The following is a 22,512-nucleotide window of genomic DNA, read 5'->3' on the forward strand; positions in this document are numbered from 1 at the left end:
ACTTCATATTTTTCCACATTATATTCCATCTGCCATGTTCCTGCCCACTCGCTAAGTCTGGATCTCTGAGTTGGTCTCTCCCCTGGTGCTGGATAGGGGAACGTCAGCCAGGATTCTTGCTGCAGATCACTATCTAATGACCTTTCCTGAAAGTGTGGATGTCAGGTGGGGGCAGAATCAAGGAAATTAGCAGTGATCTGCACAAACATTTCCCATGAGGATTCACTACCGAGTGATCAGGAGTAAGACTCACCGAGTCCAACAGTGCTGAGGTTAGTTGTAATGTATCGACAGCGAACAGCTGAATCAGCATATAACAAGGATTCAATCGAGAACATTTTGGGCTGTGTCATATGCTTTATGTTATAGAATGAAAAAAAAAAACATGTAATTGTACACAAAAATATTGAACTTAAAGAAGACCTGAGTTTTGTATTTTAAAATGGATACAAACTCCAAAGATGGCTAAGAATATACAGATAGCCACTGTCAGGAATGGCTGCAGGGTGTTTCTCTAAGGGACATTGGAAAACCTCCCTGTGTTCCCAGCCAAGGAACGGCCAGAGGAAACCGATTGTGCTACTGTGCTGTCCATTGAATTTTTCTGTTCCTCCTCGGCAGATAATTGAACCCCAGTCTCCCGCGTGACAGGCAGGGATACTGACCACTATACCACCAAGGATCTAAATTGGACCGAATTCTTCCTTCTAATCCATATTTTTTAATTGAATGTAGATTTGTGTGTTTTCTCATTTCTCCTTGCCTTTTTAGTAGTTGATAAACTTACGCTATCTTAACTCAAGAAAGCCTGGTTAAATTGACTGTTCTTTTAAACATAGTGATTGGGTCTTTAAAAGGTATCCAAGGGAAAAGGGAATCTTGTTGAATTAAACCTTATTGCTACCAGCAGAGGCTAGTTAGGCAGCACGGTAGTATAGTGGTTAGCACAACTGCTTCATAGCTCCAGGGTCCCAGGTTCGATTCCTGGCTTGGGTCACTGTCTGTGCGGAGTCTGCAAGTTCTCCCCATGTGTGCGTGGGTTTCCTCTGGGTGCTCCGGTTTCCTCCCACAGTCCAAAGATGTGCAGGTGAGGTGGATTGGTCTTGCTAAATTGCCCTTAGTGTCCAAAATTGTCCTTAGTTTTGGGTGGGGTTACTGGGATATGGGGATAGGGTGGAGGTGTGGGCTTGGGTAGGGTGCTGTTTCCAAGAGCTGGTGCAGACTCGATGGGACGAATGGCCTCCTTCTGCACTGTAAATTCTATGAAATTCTATGAATAAAAACAGAGCCAGTTATTCTTTGTCACCTGGATTTATAACAATTCGAGTGTATCCTAGCTGGACGGTGGCAAATTGAGACGTCTTGCCCTTTCAACAACTTTTGGGGAACCTCACCTGGGCTGATTGTAACAGCTATGCAACACTAACCTGTGGAAGAGCAAGTATTTTGTAGTTTTAATCAGAAGCTACTGTGCTAGAAAAGAGACATTGACCTAATTTGACACAACAGATAAAACTGATAGTTAAATACCATAATTTGATACATGGTTACATCTAATTGGCACATTAGCGTGATATATTATAGAATGACAGGACATATATTTATGCCCTTATTTAAAAAATAACATAAATATGAGCAGGAGTAGGCCCTTGGAGCCCACTTCGCCATTCAGTGAGATCATGACTGACCATCTATTTCAACACCATCTTCTTGCATTATCCCCGTATCCCTTGATGTTTTTAAAATGTAAAAATCTATTTATTTCAGTCTTGAACATGCTCAATGTCTGAGCCACCACAGCCCTCTGGGGTAGAGAATTCAGAAGATTCATCGCCCTCTGAACAAATAAATTCCTCATCATCTCAGTCCTAAACGGTCTGCCCCGTATTCTAAGACTGTGTGTCATGGTTTTAGACTCCTGCATCTACCCTGTCGAGCTCTGTAAGAATTCTATGGACGCGATCTACCAGCCACGCTGCATCCGAAACGAAGCGCGCTGCGGCACAACGTGGCTGGTAAATGCTGGGAGACCCAGCTTCCCGCCTCACGAAATCTAACTCAATCTCACGAGACGTTGCGATGTAAAGCCTGCCCATTGTGGGCGGGATCACTTTTTGCCAAATCTGCAAATGAGAGCGAGTTGGCGAGTCTAACTCTAATGTGCAGTACTCTGAGGTAACCATGGCGTTGGGATCTAAGCCCTTCACCTTGAAGATCTCAGGCGAGCGTCATTCAGTACTGGTCCCCACAAACGGGGACTAGATGGACGCGGCACTCATGGGGATCTCCCAGGGGATTGGAGGTCTCTGGGCAGGTGAGCACCTGGCACGGCTGGTGCCAGCATGGCACCCTGGGAGTGCCTCTGGTTGCCAGGCTGGCAATGCCCAGGTGCCAAGCTGGCATTTTTTTGCGCCGTGGTGATTGGGAATGGAGGTGCCCTATGCACGTGTGGTGGGGTGTGGAACGACCCCCTTATCGGTGAGTTAGGGCGTTGGTTGTTGGGGGGGGGTTCAGAGGCCACATCTGAGGATCGAGAAATCTGGAAAACTGGCATCCCAATTTCTCCCTGCACTGAAAGAGTTTTGGCTAGCAGAGCGCCTCAATGTAGGAAGCGGGACTAAGTGTGGCCGTGGCCACGTGTTCCCTGCTGAGGCATGTACGCTTTAGATAACGTTGTGTTTCTCGGCGCTGCAAACGCCAGGAAGCAGGCCCTATGGGACATAGTTCCCATTTGGTTTCGTTGGACCCTATATGTTTGAACGAGATCACCTTTCATTATTCTACTTCAGAGAATAAAGGCCCAGTCTATTTAATCTTTCCTCAAAGGAGAACCTCTCCATCCCAGGAATGTTTGATGAATCTTTGTTGTAACTCTTATGACAAATATACCTTTCCTTGAGTAAGGATACCAAATCTGCACACACTACTTCAGGTATGGTCTCACCAAGGCTCTATATAATTGCAGTAAGCATCTTTACTAAACCCAAATCCTCTTGTAATAAAAGCCAACGTAATATTTGCTTTCTTATTTGCTTGCTGTCCCTGCATTTTAGGTTTCAGTGATTCCTGAACAAGGACACCCAATCCCTTTGAATTTCAATACTTACCAGCCTCCCTCCATTTAAGAAATACTCTGTATTTATATTTTCCCTATCAAAATGGATAACCTCACCTTTCTCAACATTTGTATTTCATCTGTTAAGTTTTTACCCATTTGCCTCTCCAAATCCCATTGAGGCATCTTGGCATCCTCCTCACATCTCGCACACTTGGTTTTGTGTGACCTTCAAACTTGGAAAATTAGATTTAATCTCCGCATCTAAAGCATTTATAAAGATTGTGAATCCCTGTGGCCCAATCACTGATCCTTACAGTGCTGCACTAGTCACAATTTGTCATACTGAAAATGACGAATTTATTACTACTTTCTGCTTTCTGTATTTAACAAGTTCTCAATCCATAATCCCCCCACCCCTTCCCAATCCCATGTGCTCTAATTTTGTTTGCTAACCTCTGGGACTTTATCAAAAGCTTTCTGAAAATCTAAATATACCACATCCACTGATTTCCCCCTTATCTATTCTGCTAGTTACATCCTCATATAATTCTAGTACATTTGTTAAAAATGAATTCCCTTTCATAAATCCATGTTGACTCTGCCCAGTCGTACCATTATTTTCTAAGTGTCCTGTGTTCACATCCTTTATTATAGATGCTAGTATTTTCCCTACTACTCAGGTCAGGCTAACAGGTCTGTAGTTCCCTGTTTTCTCCTCCCTCCTTGTATCCACCATTGACTAATCTGCAGGAACCATTCCAGAGACTATAGAATTCTGAAGGATGATCACCAAAACATCTTCTATTTCTACAGCCACCTCTTTCAACACTCTGGGATGTAGATCATCAGGTCCAAGAGATTTATCTACTTTAAGTTCCATTCATTTCTTTCTTTTTTACTAGCATTAATATCTTGCAGTTTTTCGTTTACACTGATTCTCCATTTTCTCTGTGTTTTTCAGCATCTTTAAAACAAAAACAAAGTATTTAGTTAGTTTCTCTGCCATTTCTTTGTTCCCCATTATAAATTCTCTTGACTCTACTGATAATGGAGCCATATTTGTATTAATTATAATAATCGCTTATTGTCACAAGTAGGCTTCAATGAAGTTACTGTGAAAAGCCTCTACTCGCCACATTCCGGCGCCTGTTCGGGGAGGCCGGTATGGGAATTGAACCCGTGCTGCTGGCCTTGTCCTGCATTGCAAACCAGCTATTTCGCTCACAGTGTTAAACCAGCCCCTGGCTTCTTTTTACAAACTAGAAGGGTTTCCAGTCTTTTTTATATTTCTCACTCGTTTGCTCCCCCGTTCTATTTTCCCTATCTTAATAATTTCCTTGGTCATCCTTTGCAGAATTCCAAAATGCTCCCAATCCTTAAGTTTACCATTTTCTGCGTAACTTTATACCCATCTTCTTTTGATCTAATAAATTCCTTGAATTCTTTTGTTAGCCATGGTTGGGATTCTTATTGGGTTTTTGTGCATTAAAGTAATTTTTTTTGTTGTAAACTTTATTAGTGCTTTGAACATTTTTTTTTGTTTCATGAAAGTTCCAAATTTTGCTAGGTTGGTGAGGAGGCACTAAGTAAAGGAAAGCTTTGACCCATCCATGTGACTGATGGATTTTGACGTAGGTTGCAATTGTAGACTGGTTTTAGGTGAGGCCAAGAAGCTGGTTCTTAGTTAAGGAATGGTAAATATAATCAATAAAATGGTGAAAGACAAAGATATGAATGAATAGTATGCAAAATGAACTGCTGCCTTGTTGGCAGAGTAGATCCATTTATTGGGGAACACATTCCGGTTTTTTTCTTTATTGCTGATAATATGCATTAAGCTTTTATAGAAAACATTTTGACAAAGCTTCTTTCTGTTCGGAGGATAAATATCATGTCCTGCAGCAGCATTTGTGAATTGCTGGTTTAATATTTTGACTTCTTTGCCATCCTGCCGTCTTGCTGCATGGGAGAGTTTGGCTAAAGTTTATTTAATGAGGAACCGGTTAATTTGTATGATGTCGTAATCCCCTAGAGTTGCAGAATTTGGCTGATGCTAAATCCGCTTCTGCATAATGGGTGTGATGCGTGGATTACTTGATTCACTTTGAGGTGGGACTAGATTAATTACAGTGAGTAATGTAATCTATCAAAGTGAGATAGGAATTGATGCTGTAATTAGCGAACATTGTCATAAAGCTGGAGATGCTTCTGTGCCTTAATATGACCCATTTCCTTTGGTGCTCAAATTACCCTGTTTATATTCTGGATTGGATTCAGCAACGCGAGAGCAACATGTGCAATGTATGATTATATGTCGTCTGCTTGTCTAGCTTTACGTAGACGTAGTTACGGCAATGCCATGTTTGCAGCTCAATCATGCTGACTGTGGAGTTTCCACGACGGTGATGGAAATCTAATATTGAAATCACATTCAAAACCCAATATTGTGCAGTTAAAATTTAAATGGTGGCAGTCCTTCACTTTTTGATTCAGTAGTGAAATTACCTGCCAAATACCGATTCACTTTCACTGATGGCTGTAACACCATGTTGGTTACTCTGCAAAAAATGTGCTGGCATTGCACTTGTAGTCAAAAGCAGCCTGTAAGGTAGGTGCACAGAGGTTGGTGAATTTTCACCTGGGCTATCTGGACATTTACAGTTGTGCCTGTTTAGACCTTTTCCACCTTGTGCAGGTAGTGGGCAAAATAGTTTGTTAATTATTTGTATTAAAAAGTGAAATCACACAGCAATCTGCAGTGCGTCAATTCTGTACCAAATTGTCATGAGCACAATAAAAGGCCACACTGACAGTTCTTCTTCAGTATCACTGAGTACACCCTCTTGAAGATTGTTATGGGGTAGATGTGTTCATTTTGGCTTTTTTGAAGGGCTGCGTGCTGGTGGTTCCATTTGATTGACGTTACACCATGTCGTAGTTTCCTTGTTCTCCATATACAGTCAGATTCTGCAGTGTATTACTGAAAAATTGCATAATAAACTCCACTGACCACTGAGAAACACCTCCATATCAGTAAACACATTTGATGGGCGGCATGCGGCGCAGTGGTTAGCACTGGGACTACGGCGCTGAGGACCCGGTTCGAATCCCGGCCTTGGGTCCGAATCCCGGCCTTGGGTCACTGTCCGTGTGGAGTTTGCACATTCTCTCCGTGTCTGTGTGGTTTTCACCCCCACAACCCAAAAGATGTGCAGGTTACGTGGATCGGCCATGCTAAATTGCCCCTTAATTGGAAAACAAAATAATTGCGTACTCTAAATTTATATTTAAAAAGGTGAACACATTTGATTATTCTTTTCACATCATTGTTTCTTTGTATACACATACATTTATATGCAAACTATATATTATATCTGAGAGACTTAATTTTTAATTAATCTTTATTGTCACAAGTAGGCTTACATTAACACTGCAATAAAGTTACTGTGAAAAGCCCCTAGTCACCATATTCCGGTGCCTGTTCGGGTACATTCCTCATGTATTATTGCAGTGCAATCCTTGCCCATATTTAGATGATGTGTTTAAAGAAAAATTAAACACCATGCTATATTTCTGTCTTTTGATATTTGTATTGACTCAGATATGTAAATGTAATTGTGTTAATATATTCTAAACATGCCTTTTTGATGGCTGTTTTTGACAAACATTATTCTGATTAAAATTATAGTGTTTCAGCTAAAACTCACTCTCCTTTATGACATTACGAACATTACATTTGTTTATTACCTCACGACAGCAAGAGTCCACAATATTGTAAAGCAAATATAATTGGCCAGACTTTATTCTGTAGTGCGATTGGGTGAGTATAGGGTTGCATCACATGACTTTACATAGTACTATGACAGTAGGTTGCCACTCATGGTCCTGACCATGAATTGTTCTGTTCATACATATATTGCTAGTTAATTTAACCTGTCCTTTGAAATGTTTGTATTAATTTGAAATGTGGGGTCGGTTAGCTCAGTTGGCTGGAGAGCTGGTTTGTGATGTGGAACGATGGCAACAGCGTGGGTTCAATCCTGTACCGGCCCAGCTTATTCATGAAGACCCTAACTTCTCAAACTTGTCCCTCAGGTTACATCACCACCAGCCAGCTCTAAAAGGGGAGAGCAGCCTATTGTCCTCTGGAACTGTACATTTACATTCATTTTTTAAATCCAGGATCTTCCATCAGAATCGCTAAACCAACTTTTTCTTGTTTAAATACTAGGTAATGAGTAAATGTAGTTCTCTCGTTCTCCCCTTTTCGTAACGCCACCCAACTTACTACTCCTTGCCAGTGATGCTGCTAAGTTGTGCATCTAAAAATTTTCTATGTGATGCTTATTTCATGTTCAGACAATTAATTTATTTTTAAAACTGAGAAGGAGTCTTCACAAATTTAGTTAAAATGGAACAAGTTATACATTTATCTTCCAAAACTAATTTCTTTCCAAGCATAAGTAGATTTTGGTTCAATCCTGGTCCTTTTAAGTTTTGTTCATTTATCCCTGTGGGTGGGTAGAATAAAATTGAATTTTTAGATAAAGTATACGTTTGACATTGTAAATGAAATCTATCAGCATTTATAGCACTTTGCCACAGTTTGTTCCAGGATTCAAAGCATCCTGTGTAGTTGATTGGGATTTTGGTATTTTCAAATGGTTCGAAGACTGATACTTTTCAATTTAAGATAAAATAATAGAAGGAGAAAATCTGTCTCAGTTGAAACTGATTATCTGTTGCTTGTGTAGCTATTGATTAAATGATTAATTTGCGATTTAGTGTCAATTTTTTTTATTGATGATACACCTATTAAGTGACTTGGAACTTTTTGCTATATTAAAGACGCTACCTAAATGCATATTGTTTTTTTTTTGTTTGAATATCATCAGCTGATCGCTAATTATCAAATACATCACCATAATGTGACGTGAACGTAGGTTTCTGATCATCCAAATGCATATATGCATAGGACTGTGGACAGTTAGACATTGTAAGAATTTTAAAAAATGTTTACTCGTAGTAAACCAAAATTTTACTCTGGTTTTACATTGTAAAAATTACCAGATAGCCAGAAATGGACTGTATATTCCAAAGCCAGAACGTCCAGTTCAAATGATGACTACTTAAGTGATAAGGTTAAGCTATAGTGATACTTTGTTTACCTAATGGACTATTCAAGTAGCTGAGAAAGTGCTTTGGAAATAGCTGTTGCGATTTAATAATTGTTTACACGTAACTTACTGTCAGTTTTGACTTGTGCATTTAAATTGGTCACAGTAAATAGATTATAATGGTGCTTTTAAGGTGGTGGGGAGAGGTGAAGCTTTTTAAGAGACCTTTGAGGAAGGAGGGCATCTGTCCATTGTTATCAGACTTGCTTATTAAGTTGTATTGACTGAGACATTTGTGTCACTGCAAATGAAAGATGCTTATTGATTTTCTAACTGCTGTTCACATCCCTTTCACACTTTTTAGGATAAAAAGTTAATCATCTTGGATGCGTATTCATTCTCTGTGAAGGGAACAGACTAAGCCTTTTTGGCATTTCATGAATCAAGTTGTTCAAGTTGAGTGTGTCAAGCAGACAATTACCAGCTTGCTCTTTACGCCTGTCCCTTGATATCACCTGTAACAGAGTAGTCTAATGGAGGGATGTCCCCTTGACATTTGATAGTAGTGGCAGTACTCCAATCTTGTTTGTTTGCCAGAGAATCAATTCAGTACAATTCAGGACATAATATAACCAAGCATTAAAAATGTGCTACCTGGTAGTTTAACAAAATTATCAGTGACAGTTCAATATTGACTTCATATTAGGTGTTAAAAAAAGTTAAAATTATGATCCTCCTTCTTGTCATTGGGAAAATCAGTTATTGGCATGTTGAAAATAGCTTTTTGCTGAGTTTCATTGACACAGGTTATGTGATATAAATATTTATTTCATATCTGTCACTCACTGGTAATGCCAACCATTGATTCCAGTATTGATAAAGTGCCACTGGTTCATTGGAAGCATTTGACCATGTTGTGTTTTTGAATTACTTGCTGCTATATAGAATGTTATTTGCTAAGCCTCCTCAATTGCTCACACTAATGCTTGAACTAAATGGTTACCACAGTGAACAAAATATTTAGGTTGTTTTAACCAGAATTTTGTTTTATTCCAACGAGCCTTCATTGGAACTATTAATAAAATGTTTTTGTACAAAATAGATGGACTTAGCAGCAATTGTTTGCAAATCCAAGTATAATCTTTAAACTTTTACTTACTGGCCTTCTGGTAATAAGCCAAAGTTTAAAAAATAATAATTTGACATTTCAGCTTTTGTCTTTGGCAATTTATTTTATGCGCCAATCTTTCATTTGTGCTGTCAATTTATCATTTTCAAAAAGGTTAATAGAAGCTCACGTATCATTTATTTAATCTGTGGTTGTTTTTGTGTTGTTGATTATTTGGAAAATAATCAGTATCTGGGAGTAATTGCAAGGCAATACAGTAATTTAACCAAGGAGTTGAGATAATGCCCCTAAACTAAAAGAACAGAGCTTGAAAAATTTGTACGGATTGTCCTCCGATTCAGTTTCAGATTAAAGTTTTGCAATAGCTGTACGGTATTTTTAGTATTGCAATACATAGTTTTAATTGTTATGTATTTTGGGAAGTAAATTTTTTCTTGCAGGGTTCATGCCCATTATGCCTTTTGATATCGCTGCTGTGGATTTATTGAGAAATAATGTACAGTTGATTGGTATGACATTCTCCTTGAGGCTGTAACTATCAGTTTTGCTGATCAAGGTTACTTAGAGCATTGTTAATTCCATGTATATCTCATCCCAGTGTACTCATTGTGTGATACTTGGTTAATCACCTTTAATTGCTTCCACCAGTAATGATAGACATGTAGTGTCTCGGACTTTACCCTGCTATTCTTTACTATAACTCAAAATATGTCCTGTAGGAACCCAAGTTTGGAAGGACAGAAGAAGCAACACTGGTTGCTTTTCACATTTGATGTGGATACCATGAAGTTCAGACATTTTACCAAAGCCCCACAGTGTGCAATACATTGTATCTGTCGAAATCATTCGACAGCTGTTGGGAGGTAGAGTTGCTAGCACATCTGATAAAATATTTTATCAAAAGATTTTGCTTTGCAAGTAGGTTTTTAAAAAAAAAAAACAGTTTGCCGTTTATAGATCTATGAGCAGAATATGAATGATAAAAATGTGCTTCTAATATTGCCTATCTTGTGTGTCAACCTGTTGGGCAGCTTAAGTTCCCCAGTGACAAATCAATTGAAATGTTTAAACACTAGCAGTGAGTAACTGCAATCACCAGCTGAAATAGAAACCTAAGAAAATCTGTTTTTGACATCACAGCGCTTGATGGAGGGATTGCGTTAAACCGAGCTGATAAATAGTATGGATGGTAGAAATCTGAAATAAAAACAGAAAATATTGCAAGTCAACAGTAACAACAACTTGCATATATGTAGATGCTTTAAAGTAGAAAAAAATGCCCCAACACTTTTTATAGAGGTGCAAGGAAGAAAATGATGGAGGCGAAGAAAGATATATCAGGAGAATGACCAAAAGCTTAGTCGAAGCAGTGGATTTTAAGAAGAATCCTAAAGCATAAGAGGAAAATCAAAAGGGAAGGAATATAGGGAGGAAGTTCTAGAGCATGAAGCCTAGCCAACTGAAGGTACGATTTTGTGGTTGGGCTTTGTGCAGGATAGGATATAGGTAGCAAAGTTTTAGAGGAGCTGGAACTTGTAGATGGTGGGGCCACAAAGGATGGGCTGCCATCTGAAAGAGACAAAATTAAGTTACTTCTTTGTGTTGAGTATTAGTCTGCCTTGTTTTTCATTCAAGACAGTAGTATCAGTGAGCAACCCTCCAACCTAAATTGTAGAAGTTAATTTTGTGATGAAATTACTTCCTGAGGAGAATCCTTCAAAGGTGCAGTAGCACCGAAAGCTGAGAATGAGGCAGCAGCTAGCTTAGCCACCTACTCTCCTAAAAACATTACTTGATGTTCGGAGATGAAGAATGCAGCGGGGATAAAATGGAGGGAAAAATTGAATGTTAGTTTGTGTGTTTTTTAAAAAACTGTGCATCAAACCGCTGTAGAGATTATTTCTTAACTCGCTTACCAAGTTGCAACAATTGAAGTCTTTGACATTAACACTTCTGCAGCACCTGTCTCTTGTTTCTATGTGACTGGCATTGAACGCTACAGACTTTGACAGCGCTGACATGCGCTTTGAAGGATGGCTGCATTCCTACTTGTTTGTAATGAGGACCGAAGCCATTCTCAACTAAATTAAATTTTCAGTTTTGAGGCAGAATGGCATGATTTTATACCAAATTCTCATTTTTTCCTTTGTATTGCCCTCAGGGTTTGAGTGATGCCAGTCACCTCCCCCCACCCCCCCCCCCCCCTCCCAAAACCCGTCCACCATTTAGTTTCCTCACACTGACCCACCTAAGCCATGTTATATCATTCTGTTTTGACATCTTTTATCAAACATTAATGAAATGACCCAGGCAAACAAATTGTCATTAAACTTTCCATCACTTTGTCCCTTGGTATTGTCTTTTATAAATTGAACAGCAAATGTTGTATTGATCTTTCCCCACTTGCTGCTGAACTTGAAATGACCTGGATGCTTGTTGTTTATGGCCTTGAGTTACTTTTCCTTGACATTTCTATATGCTTGCCTGACATTACTAGCTTTTTTTTCTACCTTCCCTTCTTTTAGATGAATGAACAGGACATTCAGTATCGAGATATCCTCGGTCATGGCAATGGAGGGACAGTGTACAAGTGAGTATCTGCCTCTACCTATTATCACAAAATGTGTGAGAAATGTTGGTAAAGGGTTTTTTAATGTCTTTCCAGCATCCATCAAACAGTTTTGGCTGAAGGCATGCATATCATATTGATTTGATGTTGAAGAATGAAAGCGATTCTGTGGGTGCCTTTCTCTGTACACTTTACACTTAGTCATTTCCATTACAGCTATGATGTATTATCAGTGTTCAGCAAACATGACAAGGTGACACAGGTCGCTGAACAGAAATTTCAACTCCTGTTTCCACCTGAATCAACTATTATTGAAATAGTTTATTGAGATTGAGGTATTGATCACTGCTTGCACTAACCTTGGCTTAAAGGGAGACTGTCTACTCTGGATTGCTCCAACTTTTATAAAAGAAACATCCCATTTATTTTTTTTACAACCACTTAAATTTTATTGCAATGGGTTGAATTACTGTGTTGCTTGTCTTTTATTTCAAAATGATAAGACTCTTCACATACGTGGATTAGAGTCCACAGACTCCAATTGCTAATTGACAAAGCATTTTAAAATGCATTTTCTGGTGGGAGCAGCAGGTGAGTTATGACCTACACAGCAAGCAAACTTGTGTACTGTTGGACGAATGGGACTTTCAAACATTTACCTAAAACTGAGATACTCTGGTGTCAACACTTTGTCATCACCTTCCCAAATGCCTTTTGTGCTGTGCAAGTAGCTTTCCACTCAACTGAGTACAGTTACAATCTGTCCGTTGCAACATGATCTCATGTTATCTATGCTAGTGAGTAAAACCTCACTGCATCAGCCAGCTATCCACTTGTTTGTTTTGTGTATGTAATGAGGTGGGTGTGCATATTTTTAAAATCCAGGTAAATTGGAGAAAATAACATATTGTGGGGAGAAGCGAATAATCACTGCAATCTAATTCTCAGTTTAGTACTTAATAACTTTGTTTTCCAAATACTTTCCACTCCTGAGTATCGCCAGGATGTGGGTTGTTTTAATCACTTTCTCAGTTGGAATGTAAATTATACACTTGAATATGATGTGTACTTGCCAGAGTACAGTTACAGTACCAGCAGTTGTTATGCAAATAAATTGATGCTGCAGCCGGAAGACCTTTTCAAGGTACATGGCCGCATAAAGAATTTGGGGATTTAAAAAAGTATTTCCCAAATTTAAAAAAAATAAACAAGATAAACACTGTGGCTTCACAGCGTCAGGGTTCCCGGTTCGATCCCCGGCTGGGTCACTGTCTGTGCGGAGTCTGCACGTTCTCCCGTGTCTGCGTGGGTTTCCTCCGGGTGCTCCGGTTTCCTCCCACAGTCCAAAGACGTGCAGGTTAGGTGGATTGGCCATGCTAAATTGCCCTTAGTGACCAAAAAGGTTAGGAGGGGTTATTGGGTTACGGGGAGAGGGTGGGATTAAGGGCTTAAGTGGGTCGGAGCAGACTCGATGGGCCAAATGGCCTCCTTCTGCACTGTATGGTCTATGTGCTATTATTTCCGGACAAATGTGAGGTAATGCATTTTAGAAGGTCTAATGCAGGTAGGGAATATACAGTGAATGGTAGAACTCTAAAGAGTATTGAAAGCCAGAGAGATCTAGGTGTACAGGTCCATAGGACACTGAAAGGGGCAACACAGGTGGAGAAGGTAGTCAAGAAGGCATATGGCATGCTTGCCTTCATTGGCCGGGGCATTGAGTATAAGAATTGGCAAGTCATGTTGCAGCTGTATAGAACCTTAGTTAGGCCACACTTGGCGTATAATGTTCAATTCTGGTCACCACACTACCAGAAAGTTGTGGAGGATTTGGAGAGGGTGCAGAAGAGATTTACCAGAATGTTGCCTGGTATGGAGGGGATTAGCTATGAGGAGCGGTTGAATAAACTCGGTTTATTCTCACTGGAACGACGTAGGTTGAGGGGTGACCCGATAGAAGTCTACAAAATTATGAGGGGCATAGACAGAGTGGATCGTCAGAGGCTTTTCCCCAGGGTAGAGGGGTCAATTACTAGGGGGCATAGGTTTAAGGTGCAAGGGGCAAGGTTTCGAGTAGATGTACGAGACAAGTTTTTTACACAGAGGGTAGTGGGGGCATGGATCTCGCTGCCGGAGGAGGTGGTGGAAGCAGCGACGATAGTGACATTTAAGGGGCATCTTGAAAAATACATGAATAGGATGGGAAGGGATATGGACCCAGGAAGTGTAGAAGATTGTAGTTTAGTCGGGCAGCCTGGTCGGCACTGGCTTGGAGGGCTGAAGGGCCTGTTCCTGTGCTGTACTTTTCTTTGTTCTTTGTAAATACATGATGCACAGTGAGCTGGTGCAGTAGTGCACTTAGAACACAGCAGGCTTGTTTTCTGTTCTTTATTGTGGTGTTGTGTTGAGCAAAAACAAGTCATCTCCACATAGCAAGGGGGAAAGAAAATGACCGCTGCACTTCTCTTGAATGCTTCCTGGTGCTTAAGTTGAGGGATACTGGCAAAGCCCAGGGAGCAGTTTTATATATGGTCCCTGTGAACTTATAAAATCAAAGAATTTCACAACTGTACTAAAATATAACCAGGACAAAACTTGAAATACATGAAGTTTCTCGAGAATGAATATTAAGGTTTGAATTTCACAGTGATCTTGGAATTATTGCCGTTTCCACAATTACTCTCTCCCTAACACCCCTCCCAGTTTTCTCCCCTTTCCTTGACGTCCTGATTTCACTCCCATTATCTCACTTCATGAGCATAATTCAGCCACTGGGCTGTGTCTGGTGTGGAGCCGGGCGCAACGGGTGAATCCAGCTAGAGCCTCAAACCGGACTCCAGGCCTGCCCAGTCGCCAGTCACCGATCTAGATCTCGCCCTCGCTGGGCGTGATCCAGATCAGCATATTTAAAGGAGCCTTTCCCATTGGGGGAGTGGTTCCAGGGGCCTGGAGAAGGTTGGGGGAGGGGAGGGAGGGGGTGAAGAGGTGGCTCCAGAGGGCTGCAGAGATTGGGTCTGCCAGTCAAAATAGCACCCCGATCCGCGAGGAGCCATTCCTGCAGGCCAGCAGAAAATCGACTGGTGTGGCCTTGGCGGGGAGAAACTCCCTTGGACCCAATAATTCAGCAAAGTGCCGGTGAATAGCAGGGTGAATCTCGGTGCTGTGGCTGCTGAAAAGTACCTCGCCAAACGTGCCCGAAAGCTGAGTTAGTTTTACATCTACTGAATGGCACCCAATATTTGCTGATCAGATTTTGCCTGTATCCCTCCACTCAACCTCCAGTAATCAAACGGGAACAATGCAGAGATAATTATTTCCCCTTTTCTGTGTAGAATTGGCTTTGTTATATCGTTGCAGAAACAATTTGTTGGATATTTAAGTGATAATTTACACATTTATTATTTTTATTGGTCCCCATCAGGGACTGTGAAATTGCCACTACAACATACCATGTCTGAAAGAAATGAAATGAAATGAAAATCGCTTATCGTCACGAGTAGGCTTCAATGAAGTTACTGTGAAAAGCCCCTAGTCGCCACATTCCGGCGCCTGTCCGGGGAGGCTGGTACGGGAATCGAACCGTGCTGCTGGCCTGCTTGGTCTGCTTTAAAAGCCAGCAGTTTAGCCCAGTGAGCTAAACCAGCCCCTAGAATGAATGTCCAAAGGGGTCTCTGTTTATTCAGGAGCTGAAAAACTTGTAGATTTTTGATTTGCATTATCATACTGCAAAATACTGATAATGAAGTCCAAAATACAGCTTTGATTAACTGCAGAGGGAATGTGGCATGTGCTGCATTTCGGGTCCAGAGTAAATATTCAAAAGACTAGATTGCAATAAGTAATGGATACAGAATTTTGAGATTATCATTAGCATGCATTTCAATTGCATTGCTACCCTACAGCTGGCCAGTCAGTTTTTTTTTTGTTGGAGCCTACCACCCTGGTTTATCAATGGAAGAGATAAATCAAGATAAAGTAAGAAGTGGTTAGGCGTTGGCAAGCTTGGGTCTTGAGAATGCAGGAAAAAGGAAAGACAAGAGATGCAGAATCTTATTGTTGCAGATAGTTGAAAAAGAATTATTTTGAACTGGAGCTTGTACAATTCATTATTGCATATAGCTTTCTGAAATTCCATGAGAATTACAGGTTTCCAAATTCATGACCTTTTCTACAACCTTGAGGGCAGTGTTTAGCTCTTAAATTAAATGAAAAACAGCTGTAATTTTAATGAGGGAGAAAATGCTGAAAATTTGTGAACAAAAGAAAATGCTGAAAATAAACAGCAGACCAGTCAGAATGTAAAAGAAAAGGCGAGATAAAGTTTCAAGTGTAATCTTCAATCAGAGGACTAACTGCCGCATCTGACATGTTAACATATTCTGCTATCTTAGATGAGGACTAACCTCTACATTTCCAGCATTCTCCGTTTTTATGTCATTCTGATGATTTTTAAGTACTTCTATTACTTTGTATTTTAGACTGGATAAATTCATTGTACACCCTTCAAATATGATGTTAAACTGAAGCTCCATCTGCCTTCCTGGGTGGATACACAAAATCCCATGACATTATTTTGAAAAAGTTCAGGTAGTTAGGTGTTCCAGTCACTATTTAAAAAAAAAAGAAATATTTTTATTCTCCTCCTTTTTCACATTTTCTCCCAACTTTACACCCACCAACAATAATCAGTAACGAATATGTCAATCCCCATATCAATAACAACGATCCCATCCTCCCACCAAACCCCAAATATTAGCCCGGGTGTTCACATTAACAAATGACAAAAAAGAATCAGGAATCACCCATAGTCACCATTAACACACACACTCCACCTCCTCCCAACCACCCCCTCAACTAATGTTCAATGTTCTCCAGTTCTTCAAAGTGCATAATGAATAATGCCCATGAATTGTAGAACCCCCCCCATCCTTCCCCTCAGTTCAAACTTAACCGTCTCAAGAGTCAAGAATTCCAACAGGTCTCCCCCCCCCCCCCCCCCCCCCCCCCCCCCCCCGCCCCAATACCAGGGCACAGTGTGAATGTTCCAGTCACTATTAATCCATCAAATCAACATCACAAAAAGCAGATTAACTGGTGATTATCATACTGCTGTTGCTGGGAGCTTCCTGTGTGCAAATTGGTTGCTGTTTCCTGCACTACAACAGTGATTTCACTTCAAAACTCCTTTATTGACTGTAAAAGCTCTTTCAGACAACCAGTGGTCATGACGAGTGCTGTGACATGCACATGGGTCACTGAATAGCACTCAAAGGTAGGATGATATTTTTTGCTACACCCTATCCCAGGGAGACATAAATAAATTGAAGCGCATGTCCTGCCTGAGACAAACTAAATCAGCACTGACTCCAAGGATAGTATCTTAATAGTTTGAGTTCACTAAGCTGCCTGCACAGTTTAGGCCACTGGTGGAGCTTTGGATGATACTTCTGGAAAGAAAATCACATTATTATTGGGAAAGAATATATCAAATTTTAGACTTTGTTGGTTATCTTAATTTAAATTACAACGTTACTGACATTGTATTTATTCTTAATCTTTCATTGGGCGTACACCATCAGTGCGCCGACTTACCAATGTATGGAACAATTTTAACAATGCTTTCAGCAGTGGCAAAGCTTCCAAGTGACTAGTTTAAACAAAACCTTTCCATCCAGATGTAGAATATGTTTACGTTTAGATTTAGACAGATTCAGTGTAAGCTGTGTGGACAGCATTCAGCGCCTACTTGATAAAACTGTTCAATTAAGGCAAAAGCATTTACATGGTGTAATTTACCTAAATTGCCAGTGGGCCTCTTACACACTAGCAGTGTTAGAATTGATTTAAGCAATTGATTTAGCTGAAGCTGATAAATTTCTGCTTGTTAGTTACAGTAATTTTGTAGAAGACTTTGTAAAGCAGTATTGAGTGTGCATTTAGCTGATGTTTAAAAGAAATGTTATTTACAGTGGGTTTTTACTGTTTGTTTAGACGTTTGGGCAGTTTGCCAGCCTATTGAAGCTTAAAATTTTTCTTCTTTAAATATTTAAACAACAAATTATCCAATTTTCCCATTTGCACTGAAAACAAGCTCGCTGTGTAAATAAATAGACAGAGGAATTAATTCTTCTGATTAAGGGAAATAGCTCCCAGGCTCTGAATTAAGGCAATGTAAAGTGTGATGTTAAAAATATATATTTTCAAGTTTGCCTCATCGATTTTTAGTTTGTATCATTATATTGCAGTCTGTGATATTGAGAATGGTACTTGCGTGCACTGCTGAGAGGATACTAACTTGTGAGAGGTGCTATCTTTCACACAATTTTTTAAACCAAGATGACTCGAAGTGCTGAATGGTCTTCCTTTGTGCCAAAGTGATTCCATGACTCTAAACCGATGGCCATTCTGTCTGATTGGGTAGATGTTAAATATGTTGTGGTATTATTTGAACGGGAGCAGGAAGTTCTCCTGGTGTCCTGGCCAGCAATACTCCCTCGATAAAAACCTTCAAAACCAGATTAATTGCTCATTTATCTCATTGTTTTTCATAGGACCTTGCTATGCACAAAGGCACTGCAAGACACGTTAAGTTGGTTTTATTTATTGTGTGGGAGATATTTGAAACCCGATAACGTTGTATGGAAATTGAGTTCTGTCTCTATGATTGCTTTTACTCAAGACCCATACTGGTATCACCAATTCCCTCGGGTGAGTTGAAATGAAAAAATGAAAATCGCTTATTGTCACAAGTAGGCTTCAAATGAAGTTACTGTGAAAAGCCCCTAGTCGCCACATTCCGGCGCCTGTTCGGGGAGGCTGGTACAGGAATTGAACCGTGCTGCTGGCCTGCCTTGGTCTTGTGCAGTTGTGCAGCCAATTGCAATCCAAATGTGACTTGGTAAGACCAGCTGTTCGCAAGGCCCTGTTTTAGTCAGTCTTCTAAGCTGCTAGTTTGAACATGTCCCAACTGTTTTCTATTCAGATTGCAGTGTGAGACTGTTACTTCAATTGGTGACATTAGTTAGTACAGGTCTAGTTGAATGTAAAAGTAACTTCAATGTCTATTTATGAACACCATGTCAATATTAAAACGAAAGAATGTACAGACAATATACATTAGTGCATTCTAAACAAAGCAGTAAAGTTCATCTGTTGATCCCCAAGCAGGTAGTCCAGAAAGACTAATCGCAGATCGGGGTGCCAAAAAGGCAGCCCCAATCTCTTGACCCTCCCCTCAGCACCCCCATTGCGGCTTCATCTCTCTCTCTTTCCCCCCCCCCCCCCCCCCCCCCCCCCCCTCTGGCAGTGCCAACCTGGGCGCGGATGGCACCACCAAGGTGCCTGGCCAGCAGTGCCCAGGTGCCAGGCAGGCAGTTCACAGGTGGCCGTGCCATGGTGTCACATTGGCAATATCAGGATGCCCTGCCCTGTCCCTGGCCACCCGGGGGCCTCAACTCCCCAGCGAGATCCCCGAGGTGCCAGCATATTTGGTTCACAACTTTTTGAACTAGAATCAAATGGCGCCCAGTTGAGGCCTTGCTGGGGAGACCGGTGAATCCCAGGCCCCGGGTGAATTGGGCGAGCGCAGATTTAAATGAGCATAATCACTCAATTAAATGTGCGTGCCTGGATTGCGCCCTGTAAGAGCGAGATCCAGATCGCGGGATTCTGTTGAATCTCACAAGATATTTCAAGCATTGTGATTCCCAATGGAGGCCTCTCTAGAGATTCAACAACGTGTCGTGACACCAAGCCGGATGCGATGAGGCTGCTGAATAGTGCCCTTAATTGCTATTGGCAATCATGAAAACTAGCTGTTAAAATGCAGCAATGAAGGCTGTCTGAGACAATATTAGTCATTATGATCTCTAACTTTGTATATACATCACTGCTGGGAAATTATGACATGGAAAATGAGTTGGAATAATGATGACTGCCTGTCTGGGGATCAAAAGATGAACTTTTCAAAAAGGCTTTGTTTAGAATGCACCAAAGTATATTGTCTGTACATTCTTTTGTTTTAATATTGACTTAATGCTCATAAATAGACGTTGAAGTTACTTTTACATTCAACTAGACCTGCACTAACTAATGTCACCAATTGAAGTATGGGTCTCACACTGCAATCTGAATAGAAAACAGTTGGGACATGTTCAAACCACGGAGTGTGAGGGGTGTAAGAGGTGAACACTGGAGTGTCTAAAACATAAGGGGCTGGATTCTCCGCACTCTGACGCCGAATCGCGGACGGCGCGGGGGTGGAGAATCCACTTTCCCTCACGGAATCGGGACCGGCGCAGGTTCCATGATTCTGCGGGACCTCAGAGAGTATGCCGCGCCATCTAGGACCTAACTGGGACCATTGCCAGTGGCCCGCTCTGCCATTCTCCGCCCCCGACCGACCAAAGCCCTGACGACGTGGGTCTGATGTGGTCCAGCCGGTCAGGATACTCGCGTGGCGGCTTCAGACTCAGTCCGCGACCGCCCTGGTTGGGGGCGGGCCGATCGGAGGGCGGGGGGAACCTTACAGGCGGCCAGGAAATGTTTGCGCGAGCGTTGAGGGTCGGGCGCGCAGCCGATCGGGGGGGGGAGGGGGGGGGTTTATTTTTAGGGTCAAGCTCCGCGGCCCGAGTCTGCCATGGAGTACAGCGCGGCCGCTGAAGGCCGTCGCCGAGCGCATGCGCAGCCTCCGACCCGGAAGTGCGGGGGCCCGTATCTGCAGCAAAAGCTGCTAGATTGAAGTCGGGTCCCTGCTAGCCCCATGCAGGGTTCGTAATATGTGGCCCTTTCATGCCAGTTGTTTTGGCGTGAAACTCCACAGTTTTGATGCCGATGTGGGGACATGGTGCCAATAACGGAGAATCCAGCCCAAGGGCTCTCCACCTCTCTACTCCACTTAATGCTTGTAAAACACTTGTTAGAACCTATTTTTTTGACTGATCATCTGACCTAATACCTCCTTTTGTGGTTCGGTTTTATTCTTTGTTTTATAATGTCCCTCTGAAGCACCTAATGGTTACAGCGCAGGTCTTGGGTCTGTTAAAATTGCTACATTTTGTGTTGTTGATGCATTTCTGAATTCTTTAAAATTTGTTTCTGGCAAGTTTGTTGCTGTACAACACTGATTGGTAATTGTGTATAATCACAAAAGAATTGTCCAAGAAAATCAGTACCAATGCACACACTAGATATTTCATTCCACGGATATTACTGGTTATTTAAAATGTACTAAACAGTGGTATTACTGCAATAATCACAACATTTCAAGAGTAGTTGCTCTCGACCTTTACTCAGTCGCAAATTTGAAATAAATACTCTTTTATGGCTAAAAGGGACATAAAACAGCACCATTGATGCATGACGAGGTTCTCAACCCTGTCCAGCATCTTTTCCATTTTATAGGTGATCATTTCCTGCTTCATTTGATTTTTTGTCTCCTTATTTTCTCTCCCATCACAATTTTTCCCTTTCAGATGTTGACTGCCCAGCAGTGCACTTCCTGAATTATTGGCTTTGATTTTCGATCTCCAGCATTCAGATTTTCTTTCCCTCCTTTTCTCCCATGCTCAGGCTGTGTATTGCTCTCTGTCTAATATAAAATATTAGAAGAGAACCTGTCATGAGTGCTGACCTTTTTTCCCCTTGTGAAATATATAGACAATGGATACTTCATACTGAGATATAAGACTGTAATCTAATGAAAGGGCTCAGATATCCTAAATCAGGAGACCAAAGCTGCAGCATTTCATAACTATTTGAACCCTGAGAACAGATTTCAACCTTGTATTCCCTCCTATCTGTTCTCTTTTTAATTATATTGGTCCTTTATTTTGTGTCTTTTAATCCAGTTTTCCAGCTACCTCTCTGCCAGTGACGGCAAACCAAAATTATGCTACATTCGGTTCATGGTTTTCTCATTTTGAATGACCTGCAGGAACAAAAGAGCATTTTTAATTTACTCTTGATTGGTGGAATTTTCTAAATTAACCGTGTGTCACAGAAATTGGGAAAATGACATCTAATCTGGAAATTCAGAGGTATATGGGTTTGAATCCTCAAATTTTGAAGGTGCCAGGGCAAGTTAATAAGGTTGTTGTTTTTTAAAAGTATATGGAGTACATGGCTTTATAAATAGAAACCAAGAAAGTCGTGATAAACCTTTCTTAAGGGTTTGACCTTGGTTGGAGTAAGGTCTAATTCTAAGCAATACACATTAGTGAAGAGGTCAAAACCTTGGTGAGGGTGGAGAGGATATTTATTAGAATATGGGACTTAAGTTGTCAGCTTTGTAAATAGACTAAAGAAGTTGGAATTGTTATAAAGGTTTTCAAAATTCTACGGGCGGAATTCTCCGCTCCCCACGTGGCGTGGGAGAATCGTGGAAGGGCCTCCCGACATTTTTCACACCCCCTGGCACCCCCAGCGATTTCCCCCCCCCCCCCCCCCCCCCGCGCTCGGAAAAATGGGCCGAGCGGCCGGCCCCTCACGCCCGTTTCAACACGCCAGCAACCACACCTGGTCGCTGCATTCGTGAAACGGGCGCCAGATGCCCGTTTGGGGCATCTAGGGACCCGATTGGCACGGGAGCACCACGACTGTGCTCGGGAGGGGACAGGCTCGCGATCGGTGCCCACCAATC

The 22,512-nt window shown here is 41.3% G+C and overlaps 1 protein-coding gene across 13 annotated transcripts in view; it reads left to right on the top strand.

Annotated features, from left to right (window-relative positions):
* Positions 1–22,512, top strand: part of map2k5 (mitogen-activated protein kinase kinase 5) — a 338,825-nt gene that overhangs the window by 101,972 nt on the left and 214,341 nt on the right. For all 13 annotated transcript variants that reach the window (XM_038814887.1, XM_038814881.1, XM_038814883.1 and 10 more), the window contains one exon: positions 11,830–11,894. In XM_038814887.1, coding sequence (XP_038670815.1) covers positions 11,830–11,894 — 65 coding nt within the window. The remainder of the gene's footprint in view (positions 1–11,829; positions 11,895–22,512) is intronic.

This window comes from Scyliorhinus canicula, chromosome 12, assembly GCF_902713615.1.
Source record: "Scyliorhinus canicula chromosome 12, sScyCan1.1, whole genome shotgun sequence".
NCBI classification, from domain to species: domain Eukaryota; kingdom Metazoa; phylum Chordata; class Chondrichthyes; order Carcharhiniformes; family Scyliorhinidae; genus Scyliorhinus; species Scyliorhinus canicula.